Consider the following 25,212-nt stretch of genomic DNA (forward strand, 5'->3'; position numbering starts at 1 on the left):
AGCAGCTCCTAATGCTATTTAGTTAGCCAGCCTCCCTTTTTTCCGTTGCTCTGGGATTCTACCCATATGTAAGGACTGCAGCAATGGGAGACGAAGAACATAGTACAGTTTTGTACCTACCATAAATGTAGATGTTCGAGGGTCTCCATTGCTGCAGTCCAATTTTCCCTCCCTCCTTCCCCCTTTTCTTTTTTAGGTTGGGTTTTGGGTGGTGTTTTTTGCATTCTGACGTCTGAGGCAAGAAAGACTGAGGATATGGCGTCGGTCATGCGCATTTGTACTGGCACATACTGACGTCAGTCTCGGGCGCCGATGACCGACGCCGGTTCTAGCCCTTTGGTATTCGGGCCGATTGTGGACAGCGGACTACCCATATGTAAGGACTGCAGCAATGGAGATCCTCGAACATCTACATTTATGGTAGGTACAAAACTGTACTTTTTGTTCACCCTACAACGATGGGAAGAATGTCCACAGGGGACACATTCCATCAGTGTGTCCCCTGTGATTGTACGTTGGATGGGAAAAGTCCCCCTATGGTCAGACCTCTTATAATGACTACATAAAGAACACAATGTACAGCCCCTGCGGAGGGAAAAGGAGCATCTGTCCCCCAAATAATCAGACAATCTTTCGTCTGCCATCAGGATGTTCCAATGTCTATTAATAATATGCATAAATGATTTGGTGTTCCTGCCAAAAGTAGTAACATATCTCACCGTAGACTGAGTATCTGGTGGCGGAACCTTGTATTCCAGTAATTTGACCCTATCCTGGTTCGAAGCAAATTGGCAAACCCTGCTAATATCCCTGGTTTGTAACCCATGTCTTGGAACCAGTGGATCATGTCCATATTATATTGGTCATACGTCAAAGGATTGGAGCAAATCTTTCTTACCCTTAAAAACTGAGATTTTGGGATGTTACGGATGATATGTTTTGGGTGGAAGCTGGTAGCATGCAAGAGAGAATTATATTGGGGAAATTTCCTATATACCTTAGTATCCAAGATATTATCAGAATTTCTGCAGTCTAATGCTCTCTTTAAACACACTTGTAAACACAATACTGCTGTATTTACATTTACTATAATTGATTGTATATTGGGGAATTGTAGGGATAAATCTGGTTGGCATACCATTTTAAATGTTAAAGAAAGAAAATGGATTATCAACCTGGGTCGGGGGGGGGGGGGGCTTTTTCCTCCTGGTCCAAATGAGCATCTCTAATAGGATGTACCAGACTACTGACATGTTGCATTTGTGTATGTATATATAAAGGGCTTTTTTGCTGCATACTTGTATGTTGTTTGTCTTTCTCAATGAAGAAGGCTATTGAGCTGAAACCGGTTTGGTTTGGGTGTTGAGGCTTTTTTTCCCTCACCCATGATACTGCAAAGCTGGGCATATTAAACTATTATACCACACCTTGTGCTGGCTCTGTTATTTTTGAATCCCCTATAACATCCCTTGTCCTTCCAAGTATGGATAACTCGGTGATGCAAACGGGATTTAATGTGGTGGATGAAGCCAAACTACAATGGAATCTACCCTTTTATCCACAACAGCCCAGGGCCACAGTGACTATGGATGCTTCCCTGATTGAGGGAGGGGGCTTTACCAGGGGAAGACGGACCAAGGCACTTGGTCAGACATAGAGGCCCACCTACATATCAGTGTCCTAGAACTGAGGGTGGTACGTCTATCGTTGCAAGCATTTCAAACCATCCTTCCATCAAGGACTATTGCTATTCAGTCAAGCAACATGTCAGTAGTCTGGTACATCAACAAACAAGGGGGAACCAAGTCCTACCTGTTGTGTTGAGAAGCCATGAGAATTTGGCAGTGGGCGATAGCTTCCAACCGCTTTCTAACTGCAACACATATTTATGGGAGTTCCAGCGTGATTCTGGACAAGCTGAGCAGATGCATCCTAGTGCCTCACGAGTGGTCCCTCAATCCTATCATTGTGACAAAGATCTTCAGCCGCTGGGGCCAGCCTTGCTGCGACCTATTCGCCTCTTCAGCAAACCACAAATGCAGCAGCTATTTTGCCCTAATCCCCCCTCGGGGGAGTCCCCGAGGGACGCTCTGATTCACGATTGGCCCTCGGGACTTCTGTATGCCTTCCCTCCCTTCCCCCGATCTCCCAATTTCTAAAGAAAGCCCTTCATCTGAGAAGCAGAGTAATCCTCATTGCTCCTTACTGGCCACAACAAGTTTGGTTTCCCTGCCTTTAGCCTCATCTAATAGATCACCCATGGATTCTGGATCCAACTCCAGATCTGATCTTGTACCCACAAGGGTTGTCTCACCCAATCACCTCAAGTCTCAAGCTGATAAGTTAATTTCTCCACTTCTGGTGATCGCCAGGCAGAATAAGCTCACCTGTCCAGTGTGTGATATCCTCCTGGCTTCACATAAACCATCCACCAGGAAAATCTATTTCAGCAAGTGGAAAAGGTTACTTATTTGGTCCAAACAAAGACAATTAGACCCTTGTTCAGCCCCTGTTAGTGTGGTTTTGGATTATTTATCAAGTCTTCTCCATTCAGGAGCAGCAGCTTCAACCATTCGGGTACACTTAGCTGCCATCTCAAACTTCCATAATGGGTTTCGAGACTCATCTGTAATCTCCCATCGTCTCTGCAAAACATTCTTAAAAGGTGCCTTGCACATTAGACCACCTGTTAGGGAACCTATTGAACCTTGGAATTTAACACTAGTACTTCAGTCCCAGTCACGTTCACCCTTTGAACCTGCTTCCACTTGCGACCTTAAGTTTCTGTCCTGGAAATCACTATTTTTGATAGCTGTCACAGACACATGTCAGAGCTTAAGGCCTTGTGTGTTAAACATCTTTACATGGTATTTCATAAAAGTAGAGTCTCACTCTGGACCAGTCCTTCCTTTCTGCCCAGGATTATCTCAGACATGACAGTTAACCAAGCGATTGACCTGCCAGTCTTTTTCCCCAACTATTCAAACAAAGGAGAGTACTGTCTTCATTCGCTGGATGTCCGTAGACAGTTAAACAAAGTCAGTACGTAAATCAGACCAGCTATCCGTGTCCTGTTCAGGCCCGAAATTGGAAAACCCTGTCTCAAAAGTAACCTTGTCCAAGTGGCTGAGAAACTATATATCCTTGATTTACCAACGAAATAAAATTTCACTACTGTGCAAAGTCAGAGCACATTCTACCAGATCAGTAGCAACTTCTGTTGCTTTCCATGCAAAGGCTTCATTGAATGATATTTGTGCAGCTGCAACTTGGGCTACCCCTCATACCTTTATCACTCATTACAAATTGGATTTGGCCTCCAGGGGAAGACCGTCTTTTGGTTCAGTGGTCCTCAGGAACATCTTTCCATAAGGGCCTTCCAGGACTAAAAGTAGCTAGGGACTCTGTCCCATCAGTGAGGAATGACTGAAGATGAATAACATCAAATAAAGAAGTTATGCTGTTACCATAACTGTCCATCTGTGTTGTTCATCTTAATTCATTCATTATGTCCCCCCACCCCCCCAAGAGGCTCCTGGGGAATCTAATTGGGTCCTATTCCTGCGTTAGGGTTTCTGCTCAGAGACAGCCTGTGCTTTACTTATAACGAGCAAACTCGATCTGAGGTAACAGGAAGAATGGGATTATGGGTAAAAGCTTAATAAGGCTTGAGAGTTTTTTTGGCTGGCACGAGCTTGTTACAAGGTTGACTCGGTTCCGAGGGCAGAACCAACACCCATCAGTAATGAATGAATGAAGATGAACAACACAGATGGAACGTTATGGTAAGAATATAACTTATTTTTTTGTGAATAGCATTTGAGTGATTTCTATCATCCATGGAGTTCAGTGTTGCATTATGGTTCTTGAAAACATACTTTCCAGTGATGAGGCATCAGATTAAGTGAGATACTGGGGTCTGACATAGAGAATAAACACAAGGTCATCATTTGTGGTGTTTTCAGTTATGGTTTTTGTTTGAATAAAAATAATGTATTAAGGACATCTCACTGAAGTAAAAATGTTGTTTACTGTGTAAACCTTTAACAGTGGAAGTTCTCTATATATGTTTGTTGTTTGCACATGTGTAATAAGTATGTTTGTGCTGTTCTTATTACCATTGTAAGTGAATCTCTGAAGGACATCTTACTGAAGTAAACTTGTTGTTTACTATGTAAACCTTTAACAGTGGAGGTTCTGTATATATGTTTCTTGTTTGCACATGTGTAATAAGTATATTTGTGCTGTTCTTATTACCATTGTAAGTGAATCTCTGAAGGACGTCTCACTGACGTAAACATGTTGTTTACTATGTAAACCTTTAACAGTGGAGGTTCTGTATATATGTTTGTTGTTTGCACATGTGTAATAAGTATATTTGTTCTGTTCTTATTACCATTGTAAGTGAATCTCTGAAGGACTTCTCACTGAAGTAAACATGTTGTTTACTATGTAAACCTTTAACAGTGGAGGTTCTGTATATATGTTTGTTGTTTGCACATGTGTAATAAGTATATTTGTGCTGTTCTTATTACCATTGTAAGTGAATCTCTGAAGGACATCTCACTGACGTAAACATGTTGTTTACTGTGTAAACCTTTAATAGTGGAGGTTCTGTATATATGTTTGTTGTTTGCACATGTGTAATAAGTATATTTGTGCTGTTCTTATTACCATTGTAAGTGAATCTCTGAAGGACGTCTCACTGACGTAAATATGTTGTTTACTGTGTAAACTTTTAACAGTGGAGGTTCTGTATATATGTTTGTTGTTTGCACATGTGTAATAAGTATATTTGTGCCGTTCTTATTACCATTGTAAGTGAATCTCTGAAGGACATCTCACTGACGTAAACATGTTGTTTACTATGTAAACCTTTAACAGTGGAGGTTCTGTATATATGTTTGTTGTTTCCACATGTGTAATAAGTATATTTGTGCTGTTCTTATTACCATTGTAAGTGAATCTCTGAAGGACGTCTCACTGACGTAAACATGTTGTTTACTATGTAAACCTTTAACAGTGGAGGTTCTCTATATATGTTTGTTATTTGCACATGTGTAATAAGTATATTTGTGCTGTTCTTATTACCATTGTAAGTGAATCTCTGAAGGACATCTCACTGAAGTAAATATGTTGTTTACTGTGTAAACCTTTAACAGTGGAGGTTCTGTATATATGTTTGTTGTTTGCACATGTGTAATAAGTATATTTGTGCTGTTCTTATTACCATTGTAAGTGAATCTCTGAAGGACGTCTCACTGAAGTAAATATGTTGTTTACTGTGTAAACCTTTAACAGTGGAGGTTCTGTATATATGTTTGTTGTTTGCACATGTGTAATAAGTATATTTGTGCTGTTCTTATTACCATTGTAAGTGAATCTCTGAAGGACATCTCACTGACGTAAACATGTTGTTTACTATGTAAACCTTTAACAGTGGAGGTTCTGTATATATGTTTGTTATTTGCACATGTGTAATAAGTATATTTGTTCTGTTCTTATTACCATTGTAAGTGAATCTCTGAAGGACGTCTCACTGACGTAAACATGTTGTTTACTATGTAAACCTTTAACAGTGGAGGTTCTGTATATATGTTTGTTCTTTGCACATGTGTAATAAGTATATTTGTGCTGTTCTTATTACCATTGTAAGTGAATCTCTGAAGGACATCTCACTGACGTAAACATGTTGTTTACTATGTAAACCTTTAACAGTGGAGGTTCTGTATATATGTTTGTTGTTTGCACATGTGTAATAAGTATATTTGTGCTGTTCTTATTACCATTGTAAGTGAATCTCTGAAGGACGTCTCACTGACGTAAACATGTTGTTTACTATGTAAACCTTTAACAGTGGAGGTTCTGTATATATGTTTGTTGTTTGCACATGTGTAATAAGTATATTTGTGCTGTTCTTATTACCATTGTAAGTGAATCTCTGAAGGACATCTCACTGACGTAAACATGTTGTTTACTATGTAAACCTTTAACAGTGGAGGTTCTGTATATATGTTTGTTGTTTGCACATGTGTAATAAGTATATTTGTGCTGTTCTTATTACCATTGTAAGTGAATCTCTGAAGGACATCTCACTAACGTAAACATGTTGTTTACTATGTAAACCTTTAACAGTGGAGGTTCTGTATATATGTTTGTTGTTTGCACATGTGTAATAAGTATATTTGTGCTGTTCTTATTACCATTGTAAGTGAATCTCTCAAGGACGTCTCACTGACGTAAACATGTTGTTTACTATGTAAACCTTTAACAGTGGAGGTTCTCTATATATGTTTGTTGTTTGCACATGTGTAATAAGTATATTTGTTCTGTTCTTATTACCAATGTAAGTGAATCTCTGAAGGACATCTCACTGAAGTAAATATGTTGTTTACTATGTAAACCTTTAATAGTGGAGGTTCCGTATATATGTTTGTTGTTTGCACGTGTAATAAGTATATTTGTGCTGTTCTTATTACCATTGTAAGTGAATCTCTGAAGGACATCTCACTGACGTAAACATGTTGTTTACTGTGTAAACTTTTAACAGTGGAGGTTCTGTATATATGTTTGTTGTTTGCACATGTGTAATAAGTATATTTGTGCTGTTCTTATTACCATTGTAAGTGAATCTCTGAAGGACGTCTCACTGACGTAAACATGTTGTTTACTATGTAAACCTTTAATAGTGGAGGTTCTGTATATATGTTTGTTGTTTGCACGTGTAGTAAGTATATTTGTGCTGTTCTTATTACCATTGTAAGTGAATCTCTGAACAGCAACGTGTAACCTAGTGGGAACTTGCATGCTGTATTAGTTTGTAAACTTTGGTAAAAATTACTGGATTTTTTAGGCACAGAAATTTTGAAAATTTTGACTGCGGCTTGATGATTACAACACTTTCACTTTGCACTGCTAACAGTACTTTTGGTCAACAGTGTATTATATATGTGATTTGTTGCTTGCATGTTTTGTTTTAGGTAAAACGCTTGGTTCTGGAGAATTTGGCAAAGTTGTTGAAGCTGCTGCTTATGGGCTGTCAGAAAATGTTCCAGTCATCACAGTGGCTGTTAAAATGCTCAAACGTAAGTTATTATTAAAACTGAAGATGTGATTGATAGCTAATTTTTCCTTATTTCATTAAAAAATATATTTTAACCTTATACCATCTCTCACATCAGCAAGTGCACATTCTACTGAAAAAGAAGCCTTGATGTCAGAACTTAAAATACTCAGTTACCTTGGTCAGCACGTGAATATTGTTAACCTGCTAGGAACTTGTACAATACGAGGTAAAGTAGTTCATTGCATCATAAATCATCTTTTTTTTTTTTTTTTTTGCAAAAGTATTACTAATGAAACATTGCAGGAAATGCTTGCAAATGTTGCATAAATTCTGTCCTTCCTGGGAAACTATCCCTGAGTATAAACCCACAAAATAACTGCTCTACATGTGTATACCATGTATGTATTTTCTACTTTTTTCACTTGGACTGTATAATTTGAAAGCTACCTAAAATCATGTTAACTAGAGTGTTCTTAGTTATCTTTCAGAGTATGATATTATTTGCTAGCCTTCTCTGGGACGAGTATTAAGCTCTCTACTGTGTGAAATGTTATTTTTTATTACCTCTTTAATTACTTTTTTTTCTCTTTCTCTCTTTTAATAATGCCAACACATCTTGTATCAGATACTCATATAATTTTTTTGTTAGTCTGTTGTTGTGGTGTACCTTTATGTAAATCATTATTGTCATTATTTATTTTGCAATCTATTAGCTTAATGGAGCTTATCTCCCCGGGCCTCATCTGAAAATGGACATGTATCCAGTTGGACTAGCCCGGTCAACAAATGTAAAATTAAATAATTAAATAAATATTCCTTTCTGAATAGATGGTGGGATATGAGGAAGAACATTGTACATATAAACAGTTGTTAATTAATACAGACTTTACTCCTGTATACTCTAAATAGAAACACACAAGTAAATGACTGAATGACCTAGTAAGTTAAAGAAAAAGAACATAAATAGGTGCTAAAGAAGAACCTTTATACATTATGCACAATAACTCAGCAGTCTGAATATCTGATACATGTCAGAAGAAGTGACATCTCTCATTGAAAAATGCTGCACCGGCTGTTGGAAGAAGGACATAGTGCATTTTTTACATTTATCCAGTTGTGACTTTTATTCCAGCCTAGCATGCTATCAGAAATGTCAGTTTTCACCTTATCCTTACAGATGGGTTTGGGTCCAACCCTCGGATCCGACTCAGCCATTACCAATGCTCGTGGTCACACACTTTGCTCTTGGCCACCTCCCCTTTACCCAGCATGCACCTCAGGCATTACCTCAGAACTCATTGGCCGCTTCACACAAAACATTGGTGGTCACCTTTTTGCTCTTGGGCTTAGCTAAGTAATTTTTTACTCTTTTCTCCTATTATAACTTTGTATCTTCATAACTCTACTTTCTAAAGTTAGTTGTCTCTTTTATTACCATCTGAATCCCTATAATCTCAGTTTTTTACCTCTTTATGTAATCTTCCCTACCATTGCTGGTAGGGCCTTCACTTACCATTTTTGGTAGTTGTCTTTTCTCTGTTTCCCTTTTTTAAAAAAAAGTTAAAGTTAACTTCTTCTATTTCTGTTGTGTGTGTGCCTTTCTTTGTGTGTGTGTGTGTGTGTGTGTGTGTGTGTGTGTGTGTGTGCGTGCACGCGGTCTGTATCGGTCTGCTATATCATGGCCGACAAACCAGAAAAATGTTAGGTTTCAAAAAGTGTGAGAAAAGTGGCAAAAAAATGCCTCTACGTGATTCACATACTATGTGTGTGTATTGTTTGGGGTCATTGGATCTCCAAGAAGACTGCACTATATGTCACGGTTTCAATCAAAGGGCCTTGGTTGACCATAAAAACAAATTAATGTTGAAGGGTCTTCTCCCCTTCTCTGAAGCCATTGCCGGTTCCGTCTCCTTCTCTTCCAGTCAGACCAAACCAAAACAAACGGCATTCTTTGGCTCCGAGAGATTCCTTGGAACCATCAGAAAAGAGAACTAGATTACCGGATCCAACAGGGTCTTTGTATCCAAGTACTGTGAAGGCTGGATCAGATAGATCTTCGGAGCAGTCAGGGCCTTTGGCTCCGATGAGATCGGACTGACAGCCTGACATTGATTAAAGTTATTTCTCCTCCTAGATTAAGGCGTAGGTCTCCAACCTTATCTTCTTGGTCCACCAGAAGCCTCTCTGATAATCATGCGGACAGAGTGGTTCAAAGGTTCCTGAGTACTCCGGCGCTGACCAGGCTTTTATTGGATCTGACTCCTCGAGATTCGTAACCAGCCAAAGCTTCTGCCTTGATTCCTATTCCTCCTCTGACTTCATTACAAGTTTCAGAGCCGAGGGATCCAAATGTCCAGATTCGTCCAACTTCTTATCCGAGGACTTCTTCCTCAGATCAAGTGTTTACCTTGAGTTCCTTCACTCTGTTGGAGTTGGAGGATTCTCATAGCTATTTTGCACCGGTCGGGTCTGGAGATCAGGTATCGACTGAAGGTTTCAGATAGGTCCTTGGTTCTCGGAGATTTGACTGAGTTGAGATTGGCTCCGGCTTCATCCTTGGACATTCTGTCTTCTGGGGATGAGGGGTTGACTGCTCTGACTACTTCTTTGCCGGATCCATTGGCCATCTCATTTCAGGAGCAGTCTGCTTTCGGGGTGCTGAAGAGGGCTATGGCTTCCCCAGGCTCTTGAATGGGGTTTTCTTCAGATCTCCAGACCCCTATTGTTCAGCTGAAGTGTCTTTCTTCTGGGCCTCTCTTCCATGGGGACAGCGAGAACTTGGGCCTCAGGATACCACAGTTGGTACCCCTGCCTCTTCTGAATCCTCCCTGAAGAATTTCACCTAGGAGGTTCCTAGGAAGAGGACTCGCAAGAGGAAGCATTTGGACTCACTTCAAGAGTTTGTTACCTCTGATACTGACCTTGATGGAGAGGGTTCCTTACGGTCACCTCCTGAGGATGTCTGTTTCGGAGACAGCCTTCAATTATTGAAGCAGGGAGGTGGCTGGAGTTGGTATACATGTAGGCCTTTGATTCTTGACCTTCCTTCTTTTGGGTGACTCTGCCTTCAGACGAACGTATTGAATTAATTTCTAAGAAGGCATGGGCTACCCCTCAGAGACCAAATAAGTTCATTACGTCGCCTGTAGATAAAAAGTTTTGGACCAAGGGTATTGCAGTGGATGCCATGGTTGTGACGACAGCAAACTCAATAAATCAGTAAAAAAAGGCAAAAATTTTGATGGTCACAGTCCAGTCCAGTTTTCCTTTCCTGGAAAAGGACAATTGGATGTGCTCTATAGACTTTCGGGATGCATACTATCACATAAAAATAGACAGACGGTCCAGAAGGCACTTGCACTTCCGGTTGGGAGCCAGTCACTACCAGTTTCGAGCTCTGCCCTTTGGACTCACTACAGCCCCCAGAGTTTTTACCAAATGCATGGCAGTAGTAACAGCTCACTTGAGACAGCAAGGATTCTGGATTTTTCCATATCTAGAAGACTGGCTCATCACTATCCCATCCAGGCATCTTCTTATTCTGGCAAGAGACTACGTTTAAAAGTTTGTGCACTCTTGGGTATCACAGTAAACCTAAAGAAGTTTTCTCTAGAACCCAAACAGAACTTCGAGTTCATAGGTGCAATCCTGGATACAAATCAGATGGTAGCCAAGCTGCCACTCTCAAGAGTGATGGCAATCAGATCTCAGGTCAGAGTATTACTTCGCAGAAATGTGATACCGGCTCGCCTAGTCTTATAGACTGTCGGTCCGATGGCCGCAGCAATCGTTCTAGTTCCATTAGCATGTTGCCACATGAGAATAGTCCAGTGGCTCCTATCAGTGCAATGGTCCTTCCTAGCGCTTCCCCTGTCCTTCAAGATTCACCTCACCAGCCTTTGCAAGCAGGACCTTTTCTGTTGGCTTCAGTCCAATCAGGTGACTCAAAGTCATCTGTTTGTTCCTCCACAGCCCAAGATATGGTGGGGGGGGACTTTATCTGGGGAAGATAGTCCAAGGCACCTGGTCCTCCATCAAGACCAATCTAGTGCATATAAATGTCCTAGAGATGAGAGCAGTGCTTCTGGCATTGCAAGCATTTTAGGATTCTTTCCCTCAGGGGACTATTGCAGTGCAGTTGGACAATATGTTGGTAATCTGGTGCATCAACAAACAAGGGGGAACCAGATCAAACCCCCTAGGTTGAAAAGCCCTCAGGATTTGGTAATGGTCATTTAAGTCCAACCATTTCCTGATAGCAACGCACATACTGGGGAAGTCCAGTGTGATTGAAGACAAGCTGAGCAGAACTATTCTAATGCTTCATGAGTGGTCCCTTAATCAAAGAGTTGCAGAGATGATTTTCTGTCGATGGAGCCAGCCTTGCTGTGATCTTTTCACCTCTCCAGTGAACAACAAGTGCAGCAACTATTTTGACCTGATTCCCCCTCTAGGGAAGTCCCTGAAGGATGCACTCCTCTACAATTGGCCCCAGGGTCCTCTGTATGCTTTTTCCCCTACCCCATTGATCCCAGCCTTCCTATGGAAAGCCAGTCGGTTGATGATGACAATAATCCTAATTACTCCCTACTGGCCTTGACAGCTTTGGTTCCCCTTCCTGTGGCCTCTTCTTCTGGACCCATTTCCAGATCTTCTGTCACATCCAATGGGAATGGTTCATCTAAATTTACATAATTTCAAGTTGACAGTTGGCTGCTCCAATTCCGGTCTTAGCCAGGCAGCCCCTTCTCTCTTCCGCAGTCTGACATATTATTCTTTCATCTCAGAAATTCTCCACCCATAAAATTTATTGCAGTAAATGGAACCATTTTGCTTGTTGGGCGAAGAGTCTTGCATAGACCCCTTCACCGCTCGTATTCATACAGTCTTGGATTTTTTTAGTACAGCTTTTTAATGAAGGTGCAGCTGCCGCTACAGTTAATGTACAACTAGCAGCCATTTCGAATTTACATTCAGATGAAAATGGCTCTTCATTAGGTTCATAGGTAGGTACTAGGCTATATGCCCGAGGGCATTTATAAGCCTAGCCAGAGTGTGTCATCTTTCGCCGCCCCATTGATTAATTAACTGAGCCTCTGTCAAGAAGAGCCAATGAAGTGATCCCAGGGGTGTATTTTCTGTTACCCATCCACTCATCAAGGTTTCTGTTGAAGAGTGTTTGTGAGGGGCTCTGCCTAATGTAGTTAGGAATTTTATTCCAAAGCATGGGGAGTTTCTGTGACAGGAATCTATCCCTCCAGCATGTTCTATTTATTGTTGTGGCGAGGTTTAGCTCACTAGAGCGAGTGGCTCACAGTGACTTGGATTTCATTAGGTGGAGCATGTCCATCAATTCTGAGTTGGACATGGCTTTGTAAGTCAGGCAGAGATCACCTCTGAGTAAGTGATATGCCACTGAGTACAGCTGGAGTTTTTCCAGTTGGGCTGCATAGGACATATGTTTGAGACCAGTAATCCTCTTGGTGAGGTACTTTTGTGGTCTTTCCAGCTGTTGGAAGTGTCTTGTGAGGTACATCCCAAACGGGGCATTGTACTCTATGATGGGTCTGATGAGTGACGAGTAGAGGGGCACTATAACCTCTTTATTTCTAGTTGCGAACCCTTTAGTAATTAGATGGGCTACATAGAAGGATTTCCTAACTACTTTGGCAATATGATTGTCAAAGGAGAGATTACTATCTACCTGGGTCCCCAGATCCCTTATTACCTCTTCTGTATTAAGGGGGCTGCCACCTATGTGGTAATTCATGGGTGTTTTGTTTTTCCCAAATGGGATGACTATGCATTTTTTGGCATTTAGCTTGAGACCATGACTTTGGCACCAGGAGTCCATCTCAGCAAGGCCCTTTTGGAGAATGTCCGTGTCAGCCAGAGAGTCAGTTATTGCTCCCAGTTTGCAGTCATCAGCGAACTTGGTTAATTATAGTCCTCCTGTGTTTGCCTGTACTTCTGAGAAGTATATGCTGAACAGTAGGGGTCCCAGGACCGAGCCTTGTGGGACACCACTTGTGACTGGTTTAGAGTTGGACCTGGAGCCTGCCATTCTTACCATGTGAGTTCTGTCTCTAAGCCAGTTGGCAACCCATCTCATCTCGTAGGGGTTTATGTTCAGGCTGATGAGTTTTTCTATAATTCCCAAGTGGGGAATGGTGTCAAAAGCCTTGGCGAGGTCAAGGTAGGCTGTGTGAACTACCTTCCCCTCATCTACGGCCTTGGTGACTGTCTTGAAGAAGTCACCCAGGTTTAGTAGGCATGATCTGCCCTTAACAAAGCCGAACTGGGTCGGGTCAAGTGTTTGGAGGTTCCCAATGTCTTTGTTAATGTGTTCCATGATGATGTGCTCCATAGCCTTGCAGTCTAGGATAGTCAGGCTTATGGGGTGATAGTTAGCAGGGTCAGTTGAGGCCAATTCTTTGTGGAGCGGAATAACCGTTGCTGTGCACCATTCTATGGGCACGTAGCATGTGGAGAGGCTGAGGTTGAACAGTATGTTTAGGTGGGGGGGGGGTTAGTTCGTTCTGTAGTTCGTGCAAAACGCAGCCTGGGACACCATCTGGCCCCATTAACGCTGTGCTTTTGGCTTTTGAAAGGGCTGTTTTCACCTGTGCATCTGTGATTTCCGGGACACTACACTTTTCTGGTATTGTTGTGGGCTCTTTTGGGGGTGAGAGAGGGGTGAAGTTTGCACTGAATCTATCTGCCAGGATGTTGGCAATATCAGTGGGTTCAGTATATTTTGTGCTATTTTGCACTAGCTCAGAGCATATCTGCGAGTTGCCATTTAGATTCCTGACATAGCTAAAGAAGGCTTTGTGGTTATCTTTCGAATCCTTGGCTATTTTTCTTTCAAAGTTAGCCTTGGAGAATTTTATGAGGGACCTTAGTTTCTTACTGATACTGATCAGGGATGTCTTTCCTTCTTGGGATTTACTTTTTTTCTGAACTAGTTTCCTCCTTCTATTGTATAGCCTGTTTATGGCAGGGGTCCACCAGACTGGTTTCCTTCTCTTAGGGGAGTGAATCTTGGTTTTGCTAGGGATGGCATGATCCATGCATCCTTGTAGGTGCTCATAGAGTGCATTTGTAAAGGTTCCTGCATCTTGGACACTGTTATCCTTTAGCGTGGGGGCTGTGAAACTTACCACCTCTGTCTTAAGTAAGGTGAAGTTTGCTATAGAAAAGTTTTTCACTGTGGTTTCCTTGGTTGGAGGTGGTGGTGTGGTGTGGACATCCAGGGTGATTAGTTTATGGTCTGATCTAACCAGTGACGGGTTGACCTCTGGTGTAGAGCACTTGTCGCCCATGTTGGTGATGACCAGGTTCAATATGTTTTCACCTCTGGTAGGGGAGTTTACCAGCTGATCCAGGGCATTTGAGTTGATAAATTCCAGGAAGCGCTGGACCTGGGAGTTTGTACTTGAGTAGTTTTCCCAGTTAATAGTAGGATAATTGAAATCACCCAATATCAGGGTGTTGGTAGGACCTTCATGTTTTTCAGTGTCTCCAGAAAGGCAGAGTGGTGGTCCTGGGTCATGGAGAGTGATCTGTTGCAGCCCGCAATTTGCATTTCAGATTTGCCTGATGTTAGTTGTACATGGATGATCTTGGAGGTATCATGCTGCGCCACTAACCTGGAGGTGTAGGTATCCTTGATGAATATGGATACACCCCCTCCTTTTGTGTTTCGGTCCATGTTCTGTGGCCGAAATGTGTGGTATGAGTTGTAGCCCGGTAGTGCTGGGGTGCTGTGTGGAGCCTTGAACCAGGTTTCAGTTACTGCATAGGTGTTGACGTTCTCCATACTGAGGAGTGCTTTGAGCGCGTGCATTTTGAGATTTAAACTCCTGGCGTTGAGTAGCATAACCCTCATTTTTTTATTTGTGCTGTTTACGGAGGTGGGTTTGACTTTTGAGCCTTGTCTAAAAAAGGCACTATGGGGGCAGCAAGAGCCTTGGCCAGTATTCGAAAGCCTAGGAGTGACAGGTGCAAGCCGTCTCTTGCAAAGCCACGAGGCTTGTTGAGCATGTCGTCCCAGGCTGACAAACACTGGATCCCCTTTGAATGACACCAGAAGCTTAGCCGATTGTTGAAATTGATCATTTTTTCTTTATACTGTGGTATCATTCTTGGTGAAGGCAGGATGCTAGTCAGGGTCATACCCGCCTGGGCTACATGATCAGAGAGCTCTTCCATGTCTCTTTTCATGTAATCCAGGAAGGTACTTCTCAGGTCATTCGCACCATCATGAACAATGACAGAGTCATATTTGTACTTGTTCTGGAGTGACCTGAGTGTTTGTGTTATGTGGCGGATTCTGGCTCCCGACAAGCAGCTAACAGTAACCTTCTCCTTGTCCAGCCTAGTGAGTGGGGCGTCAGTGTGCCTGACTATAGAGTCACCTATTACTAATGTGTTAGGTATGTTATTTTGCCTTAAAGGCTGTGATTGTGCGGCACACTGATTTTGTGTTTTATGTGTTGTCTGGTTTGTGACGGGAGGTGCAGGTTTTTTTGGGTGTCTGCTTTGGAGGTCTGTGATGCTTTTGCAGGTTTTTATTTAGACCCTCCGAGTATGATTTTGTGTATTTATGTGTATCGTTTGCCAGTACTGGTTTAGTATGTCTGTGTGAGGCTGGAGGTGTGGTGCAAGTGTTAACCTTCTCCTCATGACTGCCTGTCCAGTCTTGGGTGGAGAGAGCTTAGCCTCCAGTTTAGCTATATAATTGCAGCTCTCGCATATGTTAATGTTTTGTGGTAGGAGGAGAGGGTTGTCTGTGTACATGAGGCAGTTGTAACATTGCCTCAGGATACCCAGGTTCACTAGCTGGACTGGAGAGTATACCTGAAATTGCCCTTTGATCTTGCCTGAATAGTAGGGTGAGCTGCTTAGTCGCTTGGTTGGTGAGGGGTGAATAACGAGCCTTGCCCTGCTGGGCAATCAAGTGTTGGGGTATATTAGTGCTTGCTATTAGGTCTGAGCAAGTACTGGACTGTAGGATGCTTTTTAAGTGCTTAGGTTGAGAGTTAGACTACTTTCAAAGGAAAAACTGAAGAGGAGACTTGGTGGAGCCCGGATAAATTTAGCCCTAGCTAACCGGCGCTGCCTGGATGTGCAAAACTGTGCAAACGCAGTTTTTACAGCAGGGAAATGAAAGAGTTAGAAATTAGCCCAAAATGGCCAATAAACTACTAACTTCTGGGCTGGAACCACTCCTCCGGGGACAAATGGCTGATCAAAGCTCCCTCTGTCACAGGTGAACAGAGAAACCTCCCTCTATCCAAGTAAGGTATGGGCAACTCAGAAAATTGTAACACAGCCCTGAATTCAGCATTAGCCTGAAAACTGGACTATACTAGCTTAGAAAGGTGGGAAACAAGGAAACAATTTTTTTTTTTGAAAAGATAAGGCAAAAACATTAAAAAATACACTTAAAACAGCTTTAAACGACTATAAACAGTGAAAAATACACTTAAAACAGCTTTAGATGACTACAAGCAATTAGAAAAGGCTTTTAAACAAATTACCCAATTAACCAGTAAAAAAATCTCAAAACTGAGCCCTGTTCCTGTAGTCTTCAATCAGACAAGTTCTAACTGCACACTCCTGCCACTGGGGTGCAGGGGAACCTTCTCCAAAAATGAAGGCCTGGATTAGTGCTCAAGTTATACAAACAAAGTTAGATTCAGCAGGCCTGGATCTAGTCTATGCTACAGCAAACAAGTCGCACCAATTTCGGTAAGAAACAGTTCAAATATGCAGGCACTCTAAACCTTTAGCCAGAAATTCTCAGCTCAGAAGGGTAGAGTCCAGCCACTCCTCCCACAAGAGTGCAGACCATGAACCTTCTTAATGTCAAATAACTGACCTGAAGCCGAAATGCTTAAACCAGAACTAATACACTTTTAAAATAACAAACACTCAGCCCTTAATCAGCAGTTCCCAACATAGAAGGATGTAAGCTACCTGTCCTGCCACAACAGTGCAGACCACAAACCTTCTTAATGTAAAACAACTGGTCTAAAGCCCAAGTGCTTAAACCAAAAGGCTTAGAATGATAGCTACACTTTAATCAGGTTACTACCAAGCAGTAATAAGTACAACTGAATACTTTTAAGAAGTCCTGGATTAGTGCTCAAGTTATGCAAACAAAGCTATATTCAGCAGGCCTGGATCTAGTCTATGCTACAGCAAACAAGGCACACCAGTTTCAGTAAGAAACAGTTCAAATATGCAGGCACTATAAGCCTTTAACCAGAAATTCCCAGCTCAAAAGGGCAGAGTCCAGCCTCTCTTCCCACAAGAGTGCAGACCACGAACTTTCTTAATGTAAAATAACTGGCCTGAAGCCCAAGTGCTTAAACCAGAACTAATACACTTTTAAAATAACAGACACTCAGCCCTCAATCAGCAGTTCCCAACTTAGAAGGATATAAGCTACCTGTCCTGCCGCAACAATGCAGACCACAAATCTTCTTAATGTAAAACAACTGGTCTAAAGCCCAAGTGCGTAAACCAAAATGCTTAGAATGATAGCTGCACTTTAATCAGGTTACTACCAAGCAGTATAATTACAATTGAATACTTTTAAGAAGGCTTGGATTAGTGCTCAAGTTATGCAAACAAAGCTAGATTCAGCAGGCCTGGATCTAGTCTATGCTACAGCAAACAAGGCACACCAGTTTCAGTAAGAAACAGTTCAAATATGCAGGCACTATAAGCCTTTAACCAGAAATTCCCAGCTCAAAAGGGCAGAGTCCAGCCTCTCCTCCCACAAGAGTGCAGACCACAAACTTTCTTAATGTAAAATAACTGGCCTGATGCCCGAGTGCTTAAACTAGAACTAATACACTTTTAAAATAACAGACACTCAGCCCTCAATCAGCAGTTCCCAACTTAGAAGGATGTAAGCTACCTGTCCTGCCACAACAATGCAGACCACAAACCTTCTTAATGTAAAACAACTGGTCTAAAGCCCAAGTGCATAAACCAAAAGGCTTAGAATGATAGCTGCACTTTAATCAGGTTACTACCAAGCAGTATAATTACAATTGAATACTTTTAAGAAGGCTTGGATTAGTGCTCAAGTTATGCAAACAAAGCTAGATTCAGCAGAACTGGATCTAGTCTATGCTACAGCAAACAAGGCACACCAGTTTCAGTAAGAAACAGTTCAAGTATGCAGGCACTATAAGCCTTTAACCAGAAATTCCCAGCTCAAAAGGGCAGAGTCCAGCCTCTCCTCCCACAAGAGTGCAGACCACGAACTTTCTTAATGTAAAATAACTGGCCTGAAGCCCGAGTGCTTAAACCAGAACTAATACACTTTTAAAATAACAGACACTCAGCCCTCAATCAGCAGTTCCCAACTTAGAAGGATGTAAGCTACCTGTCCTGCCGCAACAATGCAGACCACAAACCTTCTTAATGTAAAACAACTGGTCTAAAGCCCAAGTGCGTAAACCAAAAGGCTTAGAATGATAGCTGCACTTTAATCAGGTTACTACCAAGCAGTATAATTACAATTGAATACTTTTAAGAAGGCTTGGATTAGTGCTCAAGTTATGCAAACAAAGCTATATTCAGCAGGCCTGGATCTAGTCTATGCTACAGCAAACAAGGCACACCAGTTTCAGTAAGAAACAGTTCAAATATGCAGGCACTATAAGCCTTTAACCAGAAATTCCCAGCTCAAAAGGGCAGAGTCCAGCCTCTCCTCCCACAAGAGTGCAGACCACAAACTTTCTTAATGTAAAATAACTGGCCTGAAGCCCGAGTGCTTAAACCAGAACTAATACACTTTTAAAATAACACTCAGCCCTCAATCAGCAGTTCCCAACTTAGAAGGATGTAAGCTACCTGTCCTGCCGCAACAATGCAGACCACAAACCTTCTTAATGTAAAACAACTGGTCTAAAGCCCAAGTGCGTAACCGAAAAGGCTTAGAATGATAGCTGCACTTTAATCAGGTTACTACCAAGCAGTATAATTACAATTGAATACTTTTAAGAAGGCTTGGATTAGTGCTTAAGTTATGCAAACAAAGCTAGATTCAGCAGGCCTGGATCTAGTCTATGCTACAGCAAACAAGGCACATCAGTTTCAGTAAGAAACAGTTCAAATATGCAGGCACTATAAGCCTTTAACCAGAAATTCCCAGCTCAGAAGGGCAGAGACCAGCCTCTCCTCCCACAAGAGTGCAGACCGCGAACCTTCTTAATGTAAAATAACTGGCCTGAAGCCCAAGTGCTTAAACCAGAACTAATACACTTTTAAAATAACAGACACTCAGCCCTCAATCAGCAGTTCTCAACTTAGTCCTGCCACAACAGTGGTAACAGATTTCTCACAAACTCTGCAAAGCCTTTTTGAAAGGAACAGTTCTTTTAAAGCCCCTGTACAAAGACCCTACATCACCATTGGACTTAAATTTCATTCTAAGGCCAGCAGCACAATGTGACCTGAAATCCCTGTCGTGGAACACCTTTTTCCTAATGGCAGTCAGGTCCACTAGAATGGTTTCTGAACTGCAAGCCTTATCGTCTCAGTCACCTTATTTGATTTTTCACAAGGATAGAGTCTCCCTCAGTACTAACCCTTCCTTTCTGCCCAAAGTGGTTTTAGAAAATGAATTGAATCAGTCTATTGAGTTGCCAGTTTTCTTTCCCAATTTTCAAAATAGAGGGGAATATTCTTTACATTTGCTAGATGTTCATAGGTGCAGCACCACAGCAGATATTCAAGCACACTAACAATTTAATAGATCCAGATAAAAACAGTGAGCGCTTTCACGTTAAAAAAACGTTTCATCAGACTTTTAAAAGTGTGATGAAATGTGTTTTAACGTGAAAGCGCTCACTGTTTTTATCTGGATCTATTAAATTGTTAGTTTGCTTGAATATCTGCTGTGGTGCTGCTCCTTTGTGTGCTTTTTGGAAGTTTTGTCTTGTTTCTAAGGGGCACTTTATCCAGGACTGTTGTGTTTTCTATCCTCAGATGTTCATAGATGGTTACATTTCTACCTTCATAGGCCAAGGAATTTTAGAAAAACTGATCAGCTGTTTGTAGCCTTTTCAGGTACTAGAAAAGGTGGCCCTGTGTCCAGGGTAACCTTAGCCAAATGGCTGTCTCAGTGCATTTCTTATATTTACCATTCACAGAACAAGCAGTTACCCAGGCCTGCTAAAGCTCATTGTACTACAGCCATGGCTATTTCTTTTGCCTTCTAATCCAGGGTTTCTTTGCACAATATTTGTACAGCAGCCAGATGGACCAATCACCATATCTTTATTACTCATTACAAATTGGATTTGGATTTGGTTTCCAGGGGTAGAGAACTGCATTTGGATGTATGGTCCTAAGGAATATTCTCCCTTGAGCAACCCAGGATGTAGGATGCTTGGGACTCTGTCCCATCCATGAGGATAAGGAGAAAAGTGGGAACGTCACATAAAGAAGTTACATACTTACCATAAAGAGGTTATGTACTTACCCATAAAGAAGTTACGTACTTACCATAAAGAACTTATATACTTACCTATAAAGAAGTTATGTACTTACCATAAAGAAGTTATGTACTTACCATAACGTTCCATGTGTCTATCTTCACCTTTTCCTCACAACCCAGCCACCAACCCCTTTCCGAGGTTTCTGATGGATCAAGATGTCCTTTTTTATTCAATATTACCTTGCGATGGTTTCAGTTCTTTTCAAGGGAACACGTATGTATTTTCAATGCTCTGAGGGTCATGCTTTCCCTTTCTTTTCTGTGTTGCTATATATGATTAGCAAACAAGATTTGAGGAAATGCCTGAGGGGCATTCTGGGTAAAGGGGAGCTGCCCAAGTGCAAAGTTTGTGACCACGAGCTTTGGTAATGGCCGAGTCAGATCTGAGAGTCGGATCTGAACCCATCAGTGAAAATGGGCAACACACATGGAAAGTTATGGTAAATACATAATTTCTTTATGGTAAGTACATAACTTTTTTATGGTAAGTACATAACTTCTTTTTTTTTTTTTTTTTTTTTTTTTTTTTTTTTTTTTTTTTTGGCAGATACATTTCTTGCCCACCACATTGCCAGCTTTCTTGAATTTATTTATTTTTATTTTACATTTGCTTACTGGGATAGTCCGATTGGATACATGTCCATTTTCAGCAGTGGCCCGGGGAGAAAAGCTCCAAATAAACACACTTACATAGATTACACAAGAAGTTAGATAACATTAGAAAATATAAAACAGAGTGATTATCTACAATGGTTTAGTAGTGTTCCCTAGTAGGGACTCACAATTCTCATGGACAGACACAATTAAAAGCAAGAGACATCAGATTGGATATAGAGCTTGATGACATAGTTGCACTTTATGATACTTAGAGATTATGCTTTCAGTTACAGAGATACTGTTTGAGGTTTTTTTTTTTTTTTTTTTTTTTTTTTGGAAGAGACTTTTGGAGGATTGTAGGGTTATATAGTTTGGCAAACAGGGATTCACCAGCAGAGTTATTAGCTTTGTGGGTTTGGACCAGTAGTTTGTTGGCTGACCGTAGGGATCTCAGGTTGCTATATGGCTTAACAGTATTTATAAGTGAGGGGGTATCCTCAGGGTGGTACAGAATTTTGTGCGCTATTAAGAGCTGATTGCATTGAATTAAGCTGGGCAGTTCTAGCCACTGTAGTTGTTTCAGGTTCTGGCAGTGGTGGGTTCTATAGGAGGAGCCAGTGGTGAATTTGGCAATATGGTTGTAGCTGTGGGACCTAGTTCGGATTTGTTGAGGTTTGAGAGTACAGGCGAGGCATGTAAAAGAGTAGAGAGTAGGTAATTATTCTGTGAAGTAACCTTACATTCCTATTGTAGTTTTTAGCCCTTGTATCCTGTGTACAAATAAATCAGAGATGTTACACATTTCTGTATGTTGGTTTCTGCTGGCACCTTCTGTATTCTGTCCTTCACAGGTTTTCTTTGTCTTAAGCAGAATTCATTTGTAGTATTTGTGTGTATAGTATAAACATGCTGAATGTTTTTGCTTTTACATTTTCTGTAGATGATCTTCATGCAGTGTCTGTCTTGTATAGAAAAGTATTTCCCCTGCTGTTTTTATTACCATTGTAAGTGAATCTCTGAACACCAAAGTGTAACCTGTTGGGTTATATGTTCATACAGATTTACTAGGCTATTGTTCTGTGAGGTAACCTTACGTTCTTGTTGGTTGGAGTTTTTAGCCCATGTATCTTGTGTACAAATAAACCAGAGATGGATACAAGAAGGATATGTAGGGACTTCCCTTCTTTCAGCTTTGCCTGCTCTTCTTCATTTAGTGCAGAATTCTTTCTGACAGGTACGGACGGACCTTCTGCATGTGGTCATTTCCTTGCTGTGTTTATATAATTGACAGGTACGGATGGACCTTCTGCATGTGGTCACTTCCTTGCTGTGTTTATATAACCGACAGGTACGGATGGACCTTCTGCATGTGGTCACTTCCTTGCTGTGTTTATATAATTCTGGTGTTCCTTTCTAGTTTTCTTTCCGAAGCCAGACAGTAACCTCCTTTTCCTTGTTGTATGATGGCAGACTTGCTTTTGAAACAAAGTATTGTACTGACAATTAACTTGATCAACACTTTACATTTCATGCAAAACAATTCCTTCATGTTGGTGAACATAAAACACACCTTTCTGTTTGGTTCATGCACACCATGCGGTAGGCACATGGAATGGTAGTGCAGTTTGTAAAATCCTTCAACTGTAGTAATGATTTGGTGTGGTAATGTCTTACACTAATTCATAGATGTAGAGACAGTCTGTGATGTTAGACCAAAGTTAAATGAAGAATATAAAGTAATTCAAATTAACACTGAGTACCTTGTTCATGGTCCTGCATTTGGGTTTATCCTTTAGTTTTGGATTTTTTTCTCAGAACTGTTTCTGCTTGCCCACTGTCAATACACAGCATGCTGCCATAATGCCATATTAGGAGATCAGATCTAGTCCGTGAGTCTGATGTTTGCATACTGCCATAATGCCATATTAGGAGATCAGAGCTAGTCCGTGAGCCTGATGTGTGCATACTGCCATAATGCCATATTAGTAGATCTGATCTAGTCCGTGAGCCTGATGTTTGCATGCTGCCATAATGCCATATTAGGGGATCAGATCTAGTCCATGAGCCTGATGTGTGCATGTTGCCATAATGCCATATTAGGAGATCAGATCTAGTCCATGAGCCTGATGTTTGTATGTTGCCATAATGCCATATTAGGAGATCAGATCTAGTCTGTGTTTCTTTTGTGCACTTGCATAGTATGTATCTCCTATCCTGATGTTTGTTATCAAAATATTTCCATGTTTGAAGCCTAAAATTGTCAGTCAGGACCAGAGGGACCATGTTTCTTCTAGATGGAAAAGGAACACTGCATGAAGCACGCCAGAAATATCGGCAATTAAAAACAGTGACACTCAGACGTAAGAGGGATAAACTCTTGACATATCTCTCTACATAGAGAATGTAGATGGTTGAAAGGGCCCTGCACAGGGATCTTCAAGAAGGTTCCTTCTGCCCCATGCCTTTGTTTGAATATTGTCAAAGGTTAAAGAAACAAAAGGCATACAATAAACATTTCTTCCTCTAGGTAAGTCCATTATTGGATGTTTACAGGTCTCCCATTGTTACAGCTTTTGCTTTGACTGTCTTGGGCCCGAGTTCATCCCCTTTCTTCACTTTGTCATTCAGTGAGGGGGGCATGAAAGAGGTAAAGAGCTGACAGCCAAGTTGGGGTGCATCTTAGATTCAGACACCACCTTTTCATTAGTTGATTGGATAGCACTCACCAGCCATATGCTGGTGGATTGCCATGTGATCCATGTGGCTGTGGCTGGGTGGTTGCACTTTAAAGCAGAGACTACGATCCTTTGTAACACTTCAGATTGTCATACAATGAACTGCCTTTAAATGAAAATGAAAAAAAAGCAAAAACCTGTCCACTACATTGTGAAGTATTTATTTCAGTAAAATAAGAAATACAATAAAATATGAAGAACACTAAAAACATACTCTCAAAACCTTCAAGCACTGCTGCAGGAAGGACAAGTAAACTACAAACTAAAAAAAGAATGAATGCAAACTGTGCTGTTCTTCCCTCTACCTGCAAGAGTAGCAAAATATTTTCTCTGTGGGGGAGACCCACCATCCACAGTCCTACACATACATACTCAAAGGTCATGTTAACTAGGTCATTTACTTTTAGTAAAGAAAGACTCCAGTATTAAAGATATAATTATGTCAAGCCTGGCTCTGTAGCTCATGGGATGGATTCCCAACTGAGACCCAGGTGACCACGGATCAGTTAGAGGCCCTGGCATTGAGGGAGACAGGCAGGAAGGAAGAGGAAAGGGGACTGTTTGCCTCTTTGGAGGGGGGGGGGTTGTGTGCACTCAGGGTGGGGACCACTCTGGATGACCTTAACTACCTGGTGGAGACAAGAAAGCTCATTACTTGTGTCTTGGGGATGACAGTCATGGTTGCTTGGAATGACCCTTGTACATGAGTGACGGAGTGGCCCTCACCATCACCCCACTGCTCTCCCTACCCCATGCATTGCCTGGTTTGTACATTAAAGTCTGCAGGAATTAATCCAGAAAAAAAAATCAAACCATCCTTGATGGCTGTCTGAATGATGCACCTCCTGCTTCAACCTCACCCCTGCAGTGGGAAATGAGTGCATGTATTGGCCTTGTAAAGGGATGATAATCAACATACAATGGGGTCAAACACTTGGAAAAAGAATGGTTAATGTCACCCAGGTAGAACATACCCAAGTTCAGTACAAAGCAGTTTTCAGCCACTTATTGTCCTCTGTTTGCAATCCCTGTGAACAAGGCTAATTATGTAAACAAGGCTTCCAAAACACTGCTCCATAATCTGCCGCATCCATGTCAAGCAGAGCTCAAAGGATAAAGCTGAGGAGTCCATCACATCGTTCTGCAGCAGGATCCACAGACGAGGTTGTGAGTCCATCACCTCATTCTGCAGCAGGATCCACAGTCTAGGTTGTAGATATCACATTGTACTGCAGCAGGACCCACAGTCGAGGTTCTGAGTCCATCACATCGTTCTGCAGCAGGATCCA

At 41.5% G+C, this 25,212-nt stretch overlaps 1 protein-coding gene across 1 annotated transcript in view; it reads left to right on the forward strand.

Annotated features, from left to right (window-relative positions):
• The window catches only part of LOC122789882 (mast/stem cell growth factor receptor Kit-like), a 666,793-nt gene that overhangs the window by 258,590 nt on the left and 382,991 nt on the right, over window positions 1-25,212 (forward strand). The window contains exons 5-6 of the mRNA XM_044057314.1: window positions 6,981-7,085; window positions 7,182-7,292. Coding sequence (XP_043913249.1) covers window positions 6,981-7,085; window positions 7,182-7,292 — 216 coding nt within the window. The remainder of the gene's footprint in view (window positions 1-6,980; window positions 7,086-7,181; window positions 7,293-25,212) is intronic.

Source organism: Protopterus annectens, chromosome 15.part0, assembly GCF_019279795.1.
Source record: "Protopterus annectens isolate FY-2018-M chromosome 15.part0, PAN1.0, whole genome shotgun sequence".
NCBI classification, from domain to species: Eukaryota; Metazoa; Chordata; order Ceratodontiformes; family Protopteridae; genus Protopterus; species Protopterus annectens.